The sequence below is a fragment of the Paramisgurnus dabryanus genome, chromosome 20, assembly GCF_030506205.2.
Source record: "Paramisgurnus dabryanus chromosome 20, PD_genome_1.1, whole genome shotgun sequence".
NCBI classification, from domain to species: domain Eukaryota; kingdom Metazoa; phylum Chordata; class Actinopteri; order Cypriniformes; family Cobitidae; genus Paramisgurnus; species Paramisgurnus dabryanus.
This window is the reverse complement of record NC_133356.1, coordinates 11,403,558-11,421,604: the sequence shown is the minus strand read 5'-3', so window position 1 is coordinate 11,421,604 and position 18,047 is coordinate 11,403,558. Positions and strand designations below refer to the sequence as shown.

The 18,047-nt window shown below is 40.3% G+C and overlaps 1 protein-coding gene across 1 annotated transcript; it reads right to left on the bottom strand.

The window, feature by feature from the left end:
• Window positions 1–457: 457 nt before the first annotated feature.
• ism1 (isthmin 1) lies at window positions 458–17,641 on the bottom strand. Its single transcript, XM_065296416.1, has 6 exons — window positions 17,363–17,641; window positions 7,435–7,632; window positions 5,028–5,298; window positions 1,957–2,100; window positions 1,768–1,857; window positions 458–1,684 (listed from the first exon to the last, which is right to left on the bottom strand). Exons 1-6 carry the CDS (start codon window positions 17,498–17,500, stop codon window positions 1,167–1,169), a joined length of 1,359 nt encoding a protein of 452 aa, XP_065152488.1. The 5' UTR covers window positions 17,501–17,641; the 3' UTR covers window positions 458–1,166.
• Between the last annotated feature and the right edge of the window lie 406 nt (window positions 17,642–18,047).

The window sequence follows — 18,047 nt, the reverse complement described above, 5'->3', positions numbered from 1 at the left end:
ATTTGTGTGTTTGACATTGTAGTCCATACTGGCCTGAGAGTGGTCCGGCACAAAACAATAAAACATAAGCGAAAGCATGGACACAAACATCTGAAGGGACGTTCTGAGGTTTCTGTGTTGTCCCTAAAAGAATGTGTCCCACTGTTCATGTGATTGCATGATCATAGTTGGAGAAATTACTGAGGAATTTGAGAATATGAGCACCCTTGCAAAAAAAAAAAAGAATCCGAGCCTATTTAAGGGGGGAAGAGCATTTTGCATCAGACATCAAAAGCAGAGCTTAGGTCAGTTTCTGGATGGGATGGAAACTAGCTAATAGGAGTCTTGTGGAATGGCTTAAAGTGTTTGGAAGAGTTTATTATGTGAAGATGGATCGTATTCGAACGCCAGCCAAGGTGAAAGACCCTTTGACCTCAGCAATTCCTATATGAGATGGAAACCATTTGCACATTTGATGTTTAATGTGACCTATTTATTTATTTATCACTCAAAATGTGTCCATACATCTCTATGCACAAATTCTCTTTATAAATCTCTACCACTGACACATAACTATGACTCAATAAATACTTTGTAAAGATAATGCAGGGATCGACTTCACTGTTTGTCACCAAAAACTTTAAGGGATACAACAGGACATTATATAATGTATGAATTCTGTTCATACCAGCTAGATATGTATGCTTGGGTACATGGGAACCTGCACATTAACCAATATAGTAATAATACCCAATAGCTATCCAAAGATCCTGAGAAGAGAGGGTTACCGACCACATGTTGGGAATAATACAAGCATGCAAAAACACATGAAAACTCGTTGATTGTTTTTGCTTTTTGTAAAGTGGAGGTTAAATGGTGATTCCTGCATTGGTTTCCCTTTATAAAATATATTTTCCCTTTAATTCCTCATAGCAAAATTAGGCAGATGCCAAATAACCCAGCTCATATAGATGTTATACAAAGAGAACCATGAAGAGTTACGTGGTTATTATCTTGGGTGTTATTATTTTTTCACTTTCAAACTATGTCAAGAGCCAGAGATTTAGCTCCGCTGTGTTAAAAGTCCAAACACACAGCCACAGTTTTCCACATTGTGTGCAGTAATACTTTGTTCTGCTCAATCCTTACAAGTTCAAAAGTTTCACAGTATGTCCAACATCCTCGACTCAGAACTCTCTGGCCTCTTCAAACTGTTTGTAGTAGTCCTCATCCTGGGGGTTCTCTGCACATTTTTGGCCATTATTTGGAGGTCGAGCCTGGTTGTAGCGACTCCAGTCACCCTTGCAGATGATCCACGGCAGGATGTCCACCTTGTAGTGCAGGTCAGCAGAGAACTCCGTGCTGATGAGGTTTGGCGTTCCGGCTCCTTTGCCACGGGTGATGAGCTTCATGCTGTCATCATAGCAGCAGTGCTGAGCGGCCAGCGTGGTGGATTCCAACGTGAGCATGGAGCGGATGCAGTAGCGCGCGGTGGGTTTGTAGATCTCCAGTTTCTCCTTCGGGCCGCTGGCATCCTTCCAACGGAAGTTACGTTTCGTGATGGCATCGTGGACGTCTGCTGTACTGTAGGCCACCTCGGTTGGGTAAAAGCAGGGGCAGCTGGGTAGGTCGGTGGCTACTTTGCTCATGTATTTTTTGAGGAACTCGCTCTTGCAATTCATCCAGCGCTCGCAACTGTCGGTATCTGAGGAGTAGTCAACATCAGAATGTAAATATTTGCAGCGTGAAAGGTTATGGTGATGTTAAATTAAAAAAATCCCAACTCACCCACTCCAAAGAGCTCTGTTGCATTAAACTCCTCTGTGCCGGCCAGCAGACTGACTTCTGTCGCAGCTGTCTTGAAGGCATCTTCAATCCCTGCATAAACACAAGCAGTCAACTCAGAACCAGCACATGTGAGAGTTTGATTTTATAACCATTAAACAAGGATAGTCAATGGATGCACCGCAGTCTCACCTGGACATCTGGGCATGTCACACGTCCGCGACTCCGTGGCGGTGCAGGCATATCCACACGACCGGGTCCGCTTCTGGTTACCATTTCCACAGGTTACACTGCACGGCGACCAACCACTCCAGTCACCGTCCCCATCTATGTAGTCTGTCAGAGCCAAAATAATAAAGAATCAAAATTCACAGCCACTGACAGTTTGAAATTGATGGTGCTCGGGCACAAGTTGTGTTCATAGCTCCATTTGTCCCACTGTGTAAATCTGATTCAGACCGTATGTTTCGGATACCTGAGGCGCACAAACCCCATCCGCTGGCTGTACTATTAGCATACCTCTCTAATTGGCTGATCCACATGGGAATGAGCCAGGACTAAATACTTATGTCGACTTCCAGCTACTTTTTTAAACAACTCAACCTGTCATGCAATGAGTACAACGGTTACTTTATTAAACGTCAAACACCAGTGAAAAAATTGGGGATGGTAGTATATTCTCACAAATATGTAAAATATTTGATTGGAATTTTCATTACTGAAATATGAATATATATGAGGAGTTCAGATGCAAAACCCTCTAAATGCATCTGACATTTTTTCTGGTAACTGAGCATTTTTTTAATCGGGTTTACATGCTTAGGTTCAGTAATTTCACTTTATGGCAATGAAAAGGTTATTAGCCAGTAAATTAAATGCCTTATTTTTTGTACAAATGTCACTTTAGGCATTTCATTGTATATAACAAATGTGACAGTCTTTCGCTGCAAAACCTTCTAAGTGCATGCAAGCTTTGGCAAAAACCGGCAATTAAAAAAAATCCACTTGTTTGGACAAGACATATAGTAAACCGTTGCAAAATCACTAAAGAAAAAATGCAAAAACTGCAAAAAATGACTTTATTACCTAGTATTTTTGTCTTGTTTTCAGTAGAAATATCTAAAAATTCTTAAATCAAGATGCATTTTCTTGATGAGCAAAATGACTTAAGAAAATAAGTCTAGGTTTTAGACAATAAATATATAAAATTTAAGTGAATTTGTGCTTAAAACAAGCAGAAAATCTGCCACGATCATTTCACGCACCATAATTCATCAAATTCATCTCCTCTGCACTTAGAGGATTTTGCTGAAATAATAATTGTGGCGTTTAACAGATTCTGCCAACAAACCAGTATTTCTGAATGGCTTGAGCATTAAAGGAAAACACCACTGTTTTTCAATATTTTACTATGTTCTTACCTTAACTTAACTTAAACGTTTACATAAGCTGCAAAAAAGGATTTTCAAGAAAAAAATTCTTAGTATTTTTGTCTTGTTTTCAGTAAAAATATTTAAAACTTCTTCAATTAAGATGCTTTTTCTTGATGAGCAAAACAACCCAAGAAAATAAGTCTAGTTTTTAGACCAAAAATATCAAATTTAAGTGATTTTGTGCATAAAACAAGCAAAAAAAATCTGCCAATGGGGTAAGCTAATTTTTCTTGAATTTAGTGTTTAAGAAAAATGTTGAAGATTTTTTGCTTACCCCATTGGCAGATTTTTTTTTGCTTCTTTACGCACTTATTTTCTTGGGTCGTTTTGCTCATCAAGAAAAAGCATCTTAATTTAAGAATGTTTATATATTTTTACTGAAAACAAAACAACAATTCTAAGAATTTTTTTTCATAAAAATCATTTTTTGCAGTGTAGCCTAGCCCCATTCATTCCTTGGGATCCAAACAGGGATGAATTTAGAAGCCACCAAACACTTCCATCTTTCCCTATTTACAGACTCTTACATGAGTACACTGCAAAAAATGACTTTCTTACTTAGTATTTTTGTCTTGTTTTCAGTAGAAATATCTAAAAATTCTTAAATCAAGATGTATTTTCTTGACGAACAAATGAAAAATAAAAGAAAATAAGTATTGGTTTTAGACAAAAAATATCAAATTTAAGCGAATTTGTGCTTAAAACAAGCAAAAAAATCTACCAATTGAATAAGAATTTTTTTTTTGCTTGAATTTTTCTTGTATTAAGTAAATTCAAGAAAAAAATTCTTATACCTTTGGCAGATTTATTTTCTAAGGTAATTTGCTCATCAAGCAAATACATCTTGATTTCAGAATTTTTTTATATTTCTACAGAAAAAAAAGACAAAAATACTAAGTATGAAAGTTATTTTTTGCAGTGTAGTTAAATAAAACGTGGCGTTTTTTTTTTTACGTGAAAAAAATGAGAACTATATTTTATGGTGGAAGAGCACTTCATTTGCCGCACTTCGGCACTCTGTGTTTTCCCTTAAAGCAGATTTGAAGTGAAAATATTTGATGAACATAGAATACGTGCTAAAAGTATTCAGTTAATATCATTATTATCTCATAGTTTTTATTTTGAAAAAATGCATTCAAGCTCCTCACTTTTATAACTTGATATAACCATATAGGAATGTATATATTGTGGTTAGACCATCCGTCTGACCACAATCTATATCCATTTCTCCTCATGAGAAAAAAAGATCTTTGCTTTTAAAAGCCCCGTCACCAGCTCAGTGCCTACAAACCACACGGTCACAGTCGAGTGCAGCCCAACACACAGGCAACAACATGTTTGAAACCCACACGACCCAGAGTTACATGAACACACCACTAATGCGGACTAATATGCCAATCAACAACACTTAAGGCAAAACCATACAACTTGTGTTGGTCATGAAGAATGGCCACAGAAAATACTCAGTATTTGGGTCTGGTATCACCGTAATGCATTGATCAAAGACAATCCCTTTAAGGCATAAAGGGTTTAAGCGAGTGATGACAGGGTAAGAATGTGTTTGACAGGAAGTCTGATCTCTGGCGGTTACACATATTCAGTCTTTTGGAGAGAAATGAGAGAAGGAGAGGTTTTAAGCTACAAGCAACAGATGCTCTGGATTCTCTCATTTCTCCACACTACGCCACACAGACATCTGTCCCTTACAAGTGCAAAATATACAATGACGAACTGTTAAAGATGCTCTTCCTCTGTTATAGTGACAGCTCAAACCATTTCTAAAGTTTAACGAGAATTGGAGTGTGCAAAGATGTATGTGCCGTAACGTACCATATTCTGTCTGGGGGGTTCTGCTCCCTGTGCCGGCAGCTCCTCTCCGTTCCCAGTCTCCAAGCGGCTTGAGGAAGTTGCTGTCTTCTGTTTTGCTCTCATAGGGGTAATCCTGTTCGTCCGGCCCCTTCGGGGTAGACGCGGAGGATGAGGAAGAAGAACGTTGCCACCAGTTCCTCCAGTTCGTGGCTGCCCAGCCTGGTTTGTTTTCTTTACGCATTCCTTTTTCTGACTCTGAACCTTCCAGACTGTCCACCACTTCTATGGTAACCTAAGAAGACGAGAAGGAGAAGATCATTGTTATTTTTGCTGTTATGAAGTATAACATTGTGTTCGTGTAGCTCAACTTGTATTGCATTGCATTAGCAGCGCAAAAGGTCCTGGGGTCGATCCTTACACCGCACCCTTTCATCTTATTTTTTTTTTTTATATATCATAGTGCTGCACATTTAGTACATTCAGAAGAATGCAGCCAACACACATACTGGTAAAATACATAGTTTGAAGTCGGACAATGTACACTACAGGAATACCATCTGAATACCACCGTCATTGTAGTACTACCACAATAAACAGCAATTTCATGCACAATGCTGCAATTACAAATCTTACAGTTTGCATCAATTCTTTTCATTGCAAATCTTATTTATTTATTTGCACATGTTAAAAATAATCATACAGATGAAGTGTGTTTGTTGTACTGTGAGATGGCTTTGTGAGGGGCAATGTGTGATCTGGTGGAGGGTCCAGATGGATCTCGGTTTAGGTCATGGTCCACAGCTTACTCTGAGAGGTTGCAGTGACACCCCCACCCCATCCAAACACATCGCAAGCAACATGTGCCTCGCAGATTGGGGCAGGGAGGCGGGCTTTCCCTCTTCAGCCCCTCTCTCTCTCTCTCTTGCCCGCTCTATCCACCTAAACATCAAGTTCAAAGGGCCTCTCAGCCTCTTTAAGACCATGAAAGCCAGATGATGCCTTGGATCAAAGATACCCATGCCCCCTTAAACCCCCTCGCACACATTCACTCATTGACTTGCTCCCTTCCATCTTTGGACATTGATACTTTTTATCTACTCTGGGTTTTTTTGGATATGATTCCCAGGCTTTTGCTTCTGATGTGGACCGAGCACAGTGTATTAGCTGACAGGTGGATGTTTTTGAAGTGTTTTTTGAATTGTGTGTCTGTGCATGTATGCATATGTGTGTGTAAAATAAAATGTGGGGACCAAAGACTTGAAAAGAGGTGGTGATGTGCAACAGGGCTTTTTGCCACTTGTGTGTGGGTCAACATTTGGCTTTATTGTGAAGTTGGTCAGCCATATCTCCTTTAAAACTCTTTGCGTTTGTCTTTGGGTCTGCAATAAAATTTCAATGCAGTTGAATACTTTTGTTCCTTTTTTACACTTTTTAGCATTTTTTCAACATGCATTAACAATGAGTGATAAATTTACGTATTAACGGATCAGACCGCAAAAATCTGATACACCTGGGGCCTCATTTATAAAGCGTGCGTACGCACAGATTTGATCGTAAAGTGTGCGTAGGCAAAAATCCACGGCAAAGTCCATATTTATAAAAACTGTCTTTGACGTGGAAAAGTGCTTAGCACCACGTCAGGGTCTGAGCAGACGTACGCACTTTTGCTTGTCTGATTGCTGCAGGTTTTTGGAAATATAAGCCATTCTTGCTGTTTGAAATTGGGTTTAAACATTGACAAGCGCTCTTTTATATGTCTGACATTAATTACGCATCGTTTAAAGGTGGAGATCTGAAATTGCTCGACTGCGCGCACAAGTTCAAGTTCATTTTCGATTTATGGATTTGAAAGAGGTACGCGCGTTTTCTGCGCGTACGTTTTGGTTTATGAATCACACGTACGCATTTTTGTTAAATGATCGTAAGATCAATTGTAGGATGGTTTTTACGCCACATTTTATAAATGAGGCCCCTGGTGTGACCACCCGATATTTTTGACCACTCGAAGGTTTTGTAAGACTAAAGCTGCGGTCACACTGCATTTTTTGTTCAACTGACTTCCATTCACACGCATGTGAATGCATCAGACGGGAAATGCAAGTTTGTGCAAAAAGCTTTACATTTCACTGCGTTCCAATGTTTAACTTTGGTGAACTTTGACCTGCAAATTCGTATCATGTGAAGGCGGGTTACCAATAGATAATCGTGACGTTTTCAGATTGAGAAAAAACTGAAAATAATAGTAGTGCACAATCCTATTTTGTGCAATAATGATGAAAGCAACCATAACGGTGAAAGCATGACGAAATCCATGATGTGTGAATTAAAAAATCTACTTGGTGCGTGATATTCAGTTGCAAGGGTCTGTGTAGAAATTTTGCTGAAAGTCTAGTGTGACCGAGGCTTAAGAGAAGAGCATTGTTCATACCTGTATATTAGGGTTCTGTTTATTTATGTCAGCTTTGGAAAGATCAGGAAAGTTCTGCAGGTCCAGCAGAAAAGCTCCCGGGCCGTCTCTCTGCAAGCTGCCTCCCGTTACATGACTCTGTACCCATGGCTGAGATGCTGAACTGTGAGCCACCCTGGACTGTCTGGTCCCAGAACTGCTTTCTGCATTGACATTATTCTGTGTTAAACAACAATTGAAACAACATAAAATATTAGACAATTGCCAAATAGACATAAACGGTCAATTTTATGTCTTCATTAATTCTGAAAAAGAACTTTTTGGTGCTTTTACATCACATTGAATGGCTCGTACAGCTAGTGTGACCATATGTGCCATTCTTCCCGGACGCGTCCTGGCCAGGATTTCGGGTTCGTCTTGCGGAAGTTGTATTTCTCGGCCGCATACGTCATAGAGGATTATTATTATTATTACAGAAAAGCAACCGTTAAATTTTAAGGTAAGAATGAAACTACAATTGTATGTCTTATGTTTTTAACTGAATGGTGCATGCGGTCAACAAATACGACTTCCGGAAGATGCACCGAAATCCTGGCAAGGACGTGTCCGGAAAGAATGGCACATATGGTCACCCTAGTACAGCACACATTTGAGGGTTTTCCAAACACCTTCCCAAAACTCCAGTTTTAAGCAATGGGTGTTTTTCACCTCTAAAAGGGAGTTTTGGAACTTGTACAACAACGCACAGATGACGACATCACTGGGTTTGCTTGACGGCTCACAGGGTTAAGCAAATTTTGCATTTAGCAATGCCGCTGTAGCGACGATGCTCTTTGACCTGCAGTCAGAGTTTACATGTCACATTTTAGTATCAGTATCGCTCGTTTGGAACCTTAACCGAGGTTGTACCAAAAAAGTACTAGGTACAGGGGAACCCCCCCCCCCAAAAAAAACCTGTGAGCTGCCCTTACGAAAATTATGTGTGGTTTTAGTACAGTTTAAACCTGACTCATATTCAACCACTAACACATCTTTCCTTCCACTTGAAAGGTGCGATTGAAACCCAGACGCCTTTAACACTCCTTAAACCAGCCATATGTTCACGAAAAAGACCTTAAAGACAGAGATCAAGGGAAACGATACTGGATTCATCCGGCTCAGCCCAGTACTGTTTGTTTACACTGGAAAAGATTAGAGACATTAGCAGCTCCACTCACTCAATCTCACCTCTGATGGCCCAATTACCCACAGGTGCTACATTGCTCCTTATCACCTCATAATATAAACACAGACTAATGTTCTGTGAGTCCTGGAGCACTTTATCAATGCTCCACAGTTTGAGATTCGGCTTAAAGGTCAATAAAGCATTTCACAAAGAGCCTTAAGAAAAAACGATGATGCTATAGAGAAGTTGGAGAGAAGTTGCTTTTATCCCAGTTATCCAAAAGGGCCACAATATTGCAGTGATAGCAGATAAAGTTGTTGTCATGAGCACTTTTGTAGCTTATGGCGCTTTTCCATTGCATAGTACCCCACGGTTTAGTTTAGTTTGGGTCGGGTCCGCTTACTTTTGGGAGCTTTTCCATTGGGTGCAGTACGTAGTACCCGATACTTTTTTTCGTACCACCTCGGTTGGGGTTCCAAGCGATCCGAGCTGATACCAAACGTGACGCGAAAACACTGTAGATCACTGATTGGTCTGAGAGAATCGTCACGTCATCGATATAATGTAAATATTAGCTTTAGCTTACTGCTAGCTTGTGCTGTCTCAAGCAAACATGTTGTTATCTGTGTTCTGCTATAAGTTTCCAAACACCCTTTTAGCGATGAAAAACATCCGCAAGTTGAGAATCCGGGACACCATAACAGTTTTTTCCAGACTTGCAGTTTGTGGCAGCACATTCGCGACGTGCACGTCCGCATTGCATATGCTTATGTGCAACTTGAATGAGGCTCAGCGGAGCGCCGTCGACTGACGCCACGGGTCGGCTGTTTGAACAGAAACTGTCATGTGAGACAGAGGTAGTTATAAACGCGATGTGCAAACATCTATTTGTGGTGGCCAATTTTAATTTTGTGGCAGACTGAGAAATAAATGAATGTATGGGAATGTACAACAACGCTCTCACGTGTATGATGTCACAGCAGTAGGCAGCGTAAATATAACGACACGCCTATAATCCCTCCCACTCCGAAGTGATACTAAACTCGATGGAAAAGCTAACCACGCCAAAGTGAGGTGAGCTGACCCGACCCAAACTAAACTAAACCGTGGGGTACTATGCAATGGAAAAGCGCAATTAGTTGGCACATAAGTCATGGGTTTGATTTTCACAGAACACACATGAACAACTATACACCTTAAAGGTCCCGTTCTTTCTGTGTTTTTGAAGCTTTGATTGTGTTTACAGGGCGCAATATAACATGTGTTCATTTTTCACGTGTAAAACAACGCAATATTTTTCACCCAATTTACTTATCTGTATAGCGCTGTTTTCACTCTCCTAAAACGGGCTGATGTCTTCCTTGTTCTATAAAGTCCCTCCTTCAGAAATACGTATCGAGTTCTGATTGTGTACTTTGTTTAGTGTGCTGTAATTCGATAGCAGCTTAGCTTGCCGTTAGCTTAGCTGGCGACTGACGTATTCCTGTGGGCGGAGTTTAGTAAAAAAACTGATCTACTGACATCATTAAAGCAGGAAGTAGAGGGGTGTAGTCCAAACCGGCCGTTCGCTGTAGGCTTTGAAAGGTGAATTCTGTTAAAGAAAATATATCGCCTGGCAGTAAACTTTGAGCTTTATCATTTTACAGGTATTATTTATGCTATTATAGCAACAGTACACACTAAATAGGGTTTAAATCATGGGATCAGAAAGAACGTGACCTTTAGGGCGCACTCACATTCACCAAACCAAACCATGCCCCAGCGCGATTGTCACACCTCCCTACTCCCCCAGATACACGCACTCACACTGTACTTTTATCGATCCGAGTCCGGGCGTGCTTTCGTCAAGAAAACCTTTCATGTACGTAACCCCGCTGCTCGCATCAAAAGGTTTTTTACGGAGGCAGATGAAGGTGAGTGGTCGCGCAACTGACGTATTCACCTTTTGAATCGCGCTCAGGCGCTATTACGCTCACACCACAGCCTTCCGCGCCTGAGCCCATAGTGAACCGCGCTCCGGCCCACCTCTGCAACCCGGCCGCAGCGCGATTAACTATCCGGTTTGGATAGTGTGAGTGCGCCCTTAAAGGGATAGTTCGGCAAAAAATGATATTAAACCCATGATTTACTCACCCCCAAGCTGTCCAAGTTGCATATGTCCATCGTTTTTCAGACAAACACATTTTCGGATATTTTAGAAAATGTTTTCTTCTTCTTCTTCTTCTTCTTTGAGTTTTTTGGCGGCTCGCATTCTTAAAAGAGCATTACCGCCATCTACTGTGGGTAATGGATCAGAGACACCCTAATCCTTCCCCCAGACCATTCAGGACTCAAGCTTTCGATGTTGCTGCATGAGAAAATGTTTTAGATCTTTCAGTTGATTAAATTTAATGTTACGGGATCCACGTAGCGCCGCCATCTTAGTCGCGTCCGCATTCAGGATGAGAGCTTACGCAGCCTACGGAGGCTACTCTGCTGCTGCTCTGTGCCCCCGCCCTCCGAATTTGTCATACGTCACTAAGAAAAGTGCGTACACTACGCTAATACTCTCTCCTGAATACAGAGGAGTCTAAGATGGCGGCGCTACCGGAAGGTATTTATTTTTGTTAATAAAGTTTTAAATATGGATATTTCTACAACAACACCGCGCGGATTACCCTCAGAAGACCTTTGTTTATCATCCTGGAGACGTTTGGATTTAATTTGTGAAGGATGGATGCACTTTTTTTGGACTTGAAGGTCGTGGACCCCGTAACTTCACATTTAATCAACTGAAAGATCTAAAACATTTTGTTTGTCTGAAAAACGATGGATATATGCAACTCGGACAGCTTGGGGTGAGTAAATCATGGGTTTAATATCATTTTTGGCCGAACTATCCCTTTAAAGAGCACCTATTTTCCAATTCATGATTTTACACATCCTTTGATGTGTAAGTGTGTGTTAGTAGATGTTAACGATATGCAAAGATACAAATCCCAAACTAAATGATGACGCAAGTTATCGTCTCCAACGTAAATCTCTTTTCTTGGACTGCAACAAAAACAGGGACTGTAGGCAACCGTTTATTTCCTTGGTCTGTTGACATGGACACGACAGTCATTCCCATAATCCCCCCCCCCCCCCCGTGACTCACAGCCTGTAAGTAGTCTATGTTTTCATATTTAAAGAATTTACTACTGACTAAACCATGACTCATACAACAGTTTTGAGCAGTGCAGAGTACAATGCAAAAATGACTTTCTTACTTAGTATTTTTGTCTTGTTTTCAGTACAAATATCAAAAAATTCTTAAATCAAGATGTTTTTCTTGATGAGCAAAATGACCTAAGAAAATAAGTCTAGTTTTTTGACAAAATGTATCAAATTTAAGTGAAGTTATGGATAAAACAAGCAAAAAAAAATCTGCACATGGGGTAAGCAAATTTTTCTAGAATTTTTCTTGAATTAAGTGTTTAAGAAAAAAAGTTCAAGATTTTTTGCTTACCCTATTGGCAGATTTTTTTGCTTGTTTAATCCACAAATTCACTTAAATTTGATATTTTATGTCTTAAAATTAGACCTATTTTCTTGGTTATTTTGTTCATCAAGAAAATGCATCTTGACTTGAGAATTTTTAGATATTTGTGTTTGAAACAAGACAAAAATACTAACTAAGAAAGTAATTTTTTGCAGTGTAGCGCTTGTTTGTCATTTCTACGATCACAAATGCAGACATGGTTTTATGTTTTAGTGTCCTTACCTTACCAATCTGTTACGTCCTGCTCAAGCTGCACTGGCAAAGTTCATCGATTAGCTTGGTCATCTGCATTTTCTGGATCAGATTCAGCTCGTATTGATACGGTAGTAAAGATGATATTAACTCCTGTCAGTATTGCATTGTGAGCTAATCTTCCAAATACAGTAAGGAGCGTCCATTCGGTTAACGTCAGCGGTATTCAGGCCAATCACAGTGTACTATTTAGCTGGCCAATCGGAGGACACTGCACTTTTCAGAACAATGAGCTTTGTATAAAATCAATGTGTTTCAGGGAGTCAGGGCATAGAGGAGCAACAATAATGTACGATATGTGAAAAATAATGTGTTTTTTTAACCATAAACAACGCAAACACATCGTATTACATCAAATGCACAATTTTTAGACTGTCACCCTGACGCCTGTCTTGAGTCGTGGTTACACTAGACATTCAGCATGCAATTTTTCAAAAAGTGTTTTTTTTAATTCACATCACCATGGATTCTGTCATTCTTACACCTTTAATGTTGCTTTTATCATTATTGTATAAAATAGGATGTTTTTTTTCAGTTTTTCCTCTACCTGACATATCAATCATCTACATATCGATCACATGTCTCCACGTAATATGAATTTGCAGTTCAAAGTTCACCAAACTTGAACATTGGAACGCAGCGAAATTTTTGCGTTTCCGGTCTGAGGCATTCGCATGTGTATAAACGGAAGTCAGTGGAACGAAAATTGAAGTGTGACCGCACCCTTAATCTGGATCAAAAGAGAGTTTTGGCACGCTGCGGCTTCTTTAATGCAGTTGCTGTTTTTCTGTGGAGCAGCTGAAATTATACAGAACGAAGCCCGTATTGCAAAATTGTTGTGCGCCTTGCTTGCTGACAGAAAAATACACTTTTCCCTGTCAAGGGGGGTTGAAATTGTTTTCCCTTAAGACTGCCAAGGCATGTGTTCGCTGTCACACAGGCACACAGGGGGCAATTACTCCACAATTGGACAGCTATAAGTAGCTTGTAATCATGCATACTGAGCTAGACAATAAGATCAAAGAGCACCATCAATCTTTTGTCTTTTTCCCCCTCCCTCTCCCTTTCACCCAAGCCATTTTTGCATGGCTGACTGAACATTACACTGCACCATAGGTTACTGTTGCGTGCAGTGCAATTCACTTGAGGTACCAACAGTTACATCCAAAGTGCATTTAAGCTATATATTTTTTAGTATGCATGTATGTTCCACAGGAATCGAATGCAAGGACAGGGCTTTATCCAAAACTTATGGAATATCTAAGGCCCCATTTACACCTCTATCAAGTGAATAGTGTCATACACAGGGTCACTTAACATGATTTGGAGGTAGTCTGAATGTGACCACTTGGCATTTGCAGTGTAAACTCTAATGTGCGCTAATGCTTTCCGGACAACAGCACAGCTCCTAGAAGTTAGAAGTCCCACACCATTCTTCAAAACCATACAAACATCTGACACCTTCCCACCATAAAAAAGCAAACATGAATGAAAGTCACCCTCCCCAAATCTACCACCCACCACCAGCACATTTCTGTCTCCACTTCCTCCTCCACACTTCCTCTTCATTCCCTCTGCTTAAGAAGCATGACACCATTTTCAATTGGGAAGCTCTCAGGGGGTCTTTCCCAAAGACTGGACAGGAAACAAGGGCTGAACACAGCGCAAAAGGCTTTTCATTGCAACACCTTTATGAAGAAATGTAACAATTAGCTTTCTGACACAGGATATTTCTTGTTGCAGGGGCAGGAATGTAACAACCCTGATAGCAATAAGCTCCGGGACGGATCCGCAACGGATCCAGACCGGAGCTGTCGGCTTCGGAGCAGATCCGTTGCAGATCCGTTCCGGAGCCTATTGCTATCAGGGAAAATACGTACAAAAGGTCAAATTTTAGGAATTGGTGCATGAAAAAGCTATATATATATATATAAACAGTATATATTTGATATGTTTTTATGGTAATTTTGTGTTATTTATTACGTAAGGAATAACAGACAACGGGACGTGGAATTTTTTAAATAATGCACACCCAAGGTGGTAATGCGGCATGGCGCATTATAATTTTTTGTATACATTTCTTTTTTCTGATGAACACAAAGGAAAATCTTTTGAGAAATGTTTGTAACCAAATAGTTTGTGGACCCCATTTACTTCCATAATTTTTTTCTTAATATGGAAGTGAATGAGGTCCACGAACGGTTTGGTTACAAACATTTCTCAAAATATCTTCCTTTGTGTTCATCAGAACATAGAAATTTATACAGGTTTGTAACAACATGAAAGTGAGTAAAAAATGACAGAATTTTCATTTTTGGGGCGAACTATCCCTTTAACCTGAAACCTATGTTTTAATTCATTTTATGCATTTGGCAGACACCAAAAATGATATTAAACCCATGATTTACTCACCCCCAAGCTGTCCGAGTTGCATATGTCCATCGTTTTTCAGACAAACACATTTTCTGCTATTTTAGAAAATGTTTTAGATCTTTGAGTTGATTAAATGTAATGTTACGGGGTCCACCCATAGTCCACGATCTTCAAGTCCAAAAAAAGTGCGTCCATCCTTCACAAAATAAATCCAAACGGCTCCAGGACGATAAACAAAGGTCTTCTGAGGGTAATCCGCACCGTGTTGTTGTAGAAATATCCATATTTAAAACTTTATTAACGTAAATACCTTCCTTCGGTAGTGCCGCCATCTTAGACTCCTCTGTATTCAGGAGAGAGTATTAACGTAGTGTACGCACTTTTCTTAGTGACGTTTGATAAATTCAGAGCACAGAGCAGTAGCAGAGTAACCTCCGTAGGCTGCGTAAGCTCTCATCCTGAATGTGGACGCGACTAAGATGGCGGCGCTACCGGAAGGTATTTATTTTCGTTAATAAAGTTTTAAATATGGAAATTTCTACAACAACACTGCGCGGATTACCCTCAGAAGACCTTTGTTTATCATCCTGGAGCCGTTTGGATTTAATTTGTGAAGGATGGACGCACTTTTTTTGGACTTGAAAGTTGTGGACTATGGGTGGACCCCGTGACATTACATTTAATCAACTCAAAGATCTAAAACATTTTCTAAAATATCCGAAAATGTGTTTGTCTGAAAGATGATGGACATATGCAACCCGGACAGCTTAGGGGTGAGTAAATCATGGGTTTAATATAATTTTTGGCCGAACTATCCCTTTAAAGTGCATAACAAGGTTAAATTTTAACAGAATGTCTGTTCACTGGGATCAAACCTACAACCTTTTGCACAGTGCTCTACCGCTGAGCAACAGGAAGACAAAATTCATACAAATTAATATTTTTTTTAAACTATTTGCATTCCTTAATAAACCAGACTTTATTTTTACATGGTTGTGTGTATGTTTCTCAGATAAATGTTTTTCAGGTGCTGGTGCTTCTGAGTCATCTGTGCACAAAGCTATCTAAAGTCAGAAGCCCTCTCATACCTGGTTATGTCTGACGCGTTCAGTGTACATTCCTGACATATTTCCAACAGCTGTCATAAACGTGTCCTCCTGAGCAGAGGGAATTCAGTCCCAAGACAGTGACCAAACTCCCCACAAACTTGACCTCCAGGTTGCCTTTAAAGACCCAACTGAGATCCATTCAGTCCCCTTAGCCACTGACTGTAGTAAAACCATTCAACAGACTGCTCTGATATTGACAGTTCTGGCTAAAAGAGAGATTTTCAAACCTGATTTTTGACACAAGGTGTCAAAATCTGTTCAGCTTTATCACATTTGTGAAGTACACGACCGCTACCTATGCGTATAACATTCACATGGTGTTATGCCAATGTTTGCAGGCTGACAAAGGCATCTCGGTGTCATCCTAAAAATACATCAAAAAGGCAACCGCAACCGTTTTTAATGCTCCCAACAAAGCCCTGTTGATCTCAAACCCTTCTTGACCCCCTGTTCTCTGGGAGCATTACACTTGCTCCGTAAACAGATGGCACAGATACGCTTTTAGCAGAAATCTGCACAGACTCATTAAAGGCAGGTCTTTATCTGAGCTAATGGCTCCAAAGGACACTCCGAACCCAGAATCTTTCTGCAGCCCTAAAAGTCACTCCGCTCTGTTTTGACAGTGTAGATGAGGTGTGATGTTGTGCATCAGGGTCTATATTCGGCTATCTCAATCTGCATGGAGTTTATCTCCAAAGCTGCAGTTTTAAGCAAGACCATATTAACAGGATGCATGGATGGCACTTACGAACCGATGGTGATGAACGATAGCCTGCAGCAAGTCAACTGGAAAAAAAGACCATCGCTGACCCTACACCCCTGCTCAGTTAAACTCTGTGCCTCATGTCAAACCTGATTATACTATAAAACAATGGATGACTTAATGAAACATGAAAAATAATGACATCCAGAGATGGTTAAAGTGGATATTCTCACTACACTGCCAAAAAGAAATGGTAAAAAAATGGTCCCATAGCTGTCACTGGGGCAGTACATTTTAAAAGGACCCTAATACATACCTTTGATGTACTAATATGCACTCTTTGGTACCAGTGTGTACATCTGTGGTACTATTAGGAACTTTTTAGGTGCAAAAGTGTATACCGCCCCATTGACAGCCAGGGACAATTTTTTTTGACAGTGTGCTATGATGCAGTTAAAAAGTTAAGGAAGAAATGGTTCTTTAAAGAAAGGTTCTTTTTCACAGCGAAAAACTATTTCAAAAACCTTTACTCTTAAAAATGCTGGTTGTTTCAAACCATGGTTGGGTAAAATATGGACAAACTCAACTGTTGGTAAATATTCATATTTTGCCCAACCAAGGGTGGAAACAAATAACCCAAGCATTCAGGATACACCTTTTTTTATCAGTATGTCCTGGAAATCAAACCCATAACCTGTTATGCTTCTAACAGAATCCTCTTTATAATTGTGTGCTACCTTTTCATGAAAATGGAAAAATGGAACAGTTGGAGGCAAGGTGACCATGTGGATGCTTTTCTAAAACTCATAAAGTAAAAATAAACTCACCTTCTCCACTTGTGAGTCCTTCACTGAGCTCACAGTGTCATTGCCCTGTTGAAGCGGACTGCTCCGCAACACAGTGATGTGTAGAGTCAATATCAAGAGTCCCAGCAGCAACAGAAGCTCCGCGGCCAGCCGCACCATCCTCTTCACCCGAGCGCTCTTAGGACCCTGCGGTGCTGCCGGGGTCCCGGTGCCGCCTCCTGCCGCCGCAGACACTCCGATCTCCGGATCCGCCGCGGACGAGGAGCCGCAACACCACAGCGGAGCCACCTCGGGGTCCAGAAGAGCAATATTCACAGAAGAAAGAGTAACCGCCTGGAAATGATTCCCAATTACCCGACAACACAGATCAAACCACCAATATGGTCCTGGGTGGGTGATTGCCTTTAAAATATAATAAAGTAGCCTAAAATAATCCCGTGGATGCTTTACTGGTGTTACTTTGAAGTCCCAAAAATATGAACTTCATACCGCAAATCCTTGTGCCATTCCATTGATTTCACATTACTTCTTGCAAATGCAAAAGCTGAGAGGTTATAGCTATATAAAAAATTATATAAGAATAGAAGTTCACATTTCATTAATGGTGTGCAGGTAAAGCTGGCGATAAATAGATCGCGCTGTTTAGAGACCATGCGGCATTCTTTTATAAAATAAAAGCAATTAAACCTCCAAAATCAAACAGATT

Coding starts and splice junctions, on each gene's coding strand:
- ism1 (XM_065296416.1), bottom strand. CDS start 17,500: ATGGTGCGGCTGGCCGCGGAGCTTCTGTTGCTGCTGGGACTCTTGATA. Junction 7,633..17,362: donor AGGACTCACAAGTGGAGAAG/GTGAGTTTATTT, acceptor TGTTTAACACAG/AATAATGTCAATGCAGAAAG. Junction 5,299..7,434: donor AACAGAACCCTAATATACAG/GTATGAACAATG, acceptor TCGTCTTCTTAG/GTTACCATAGAAGTGGTGGA.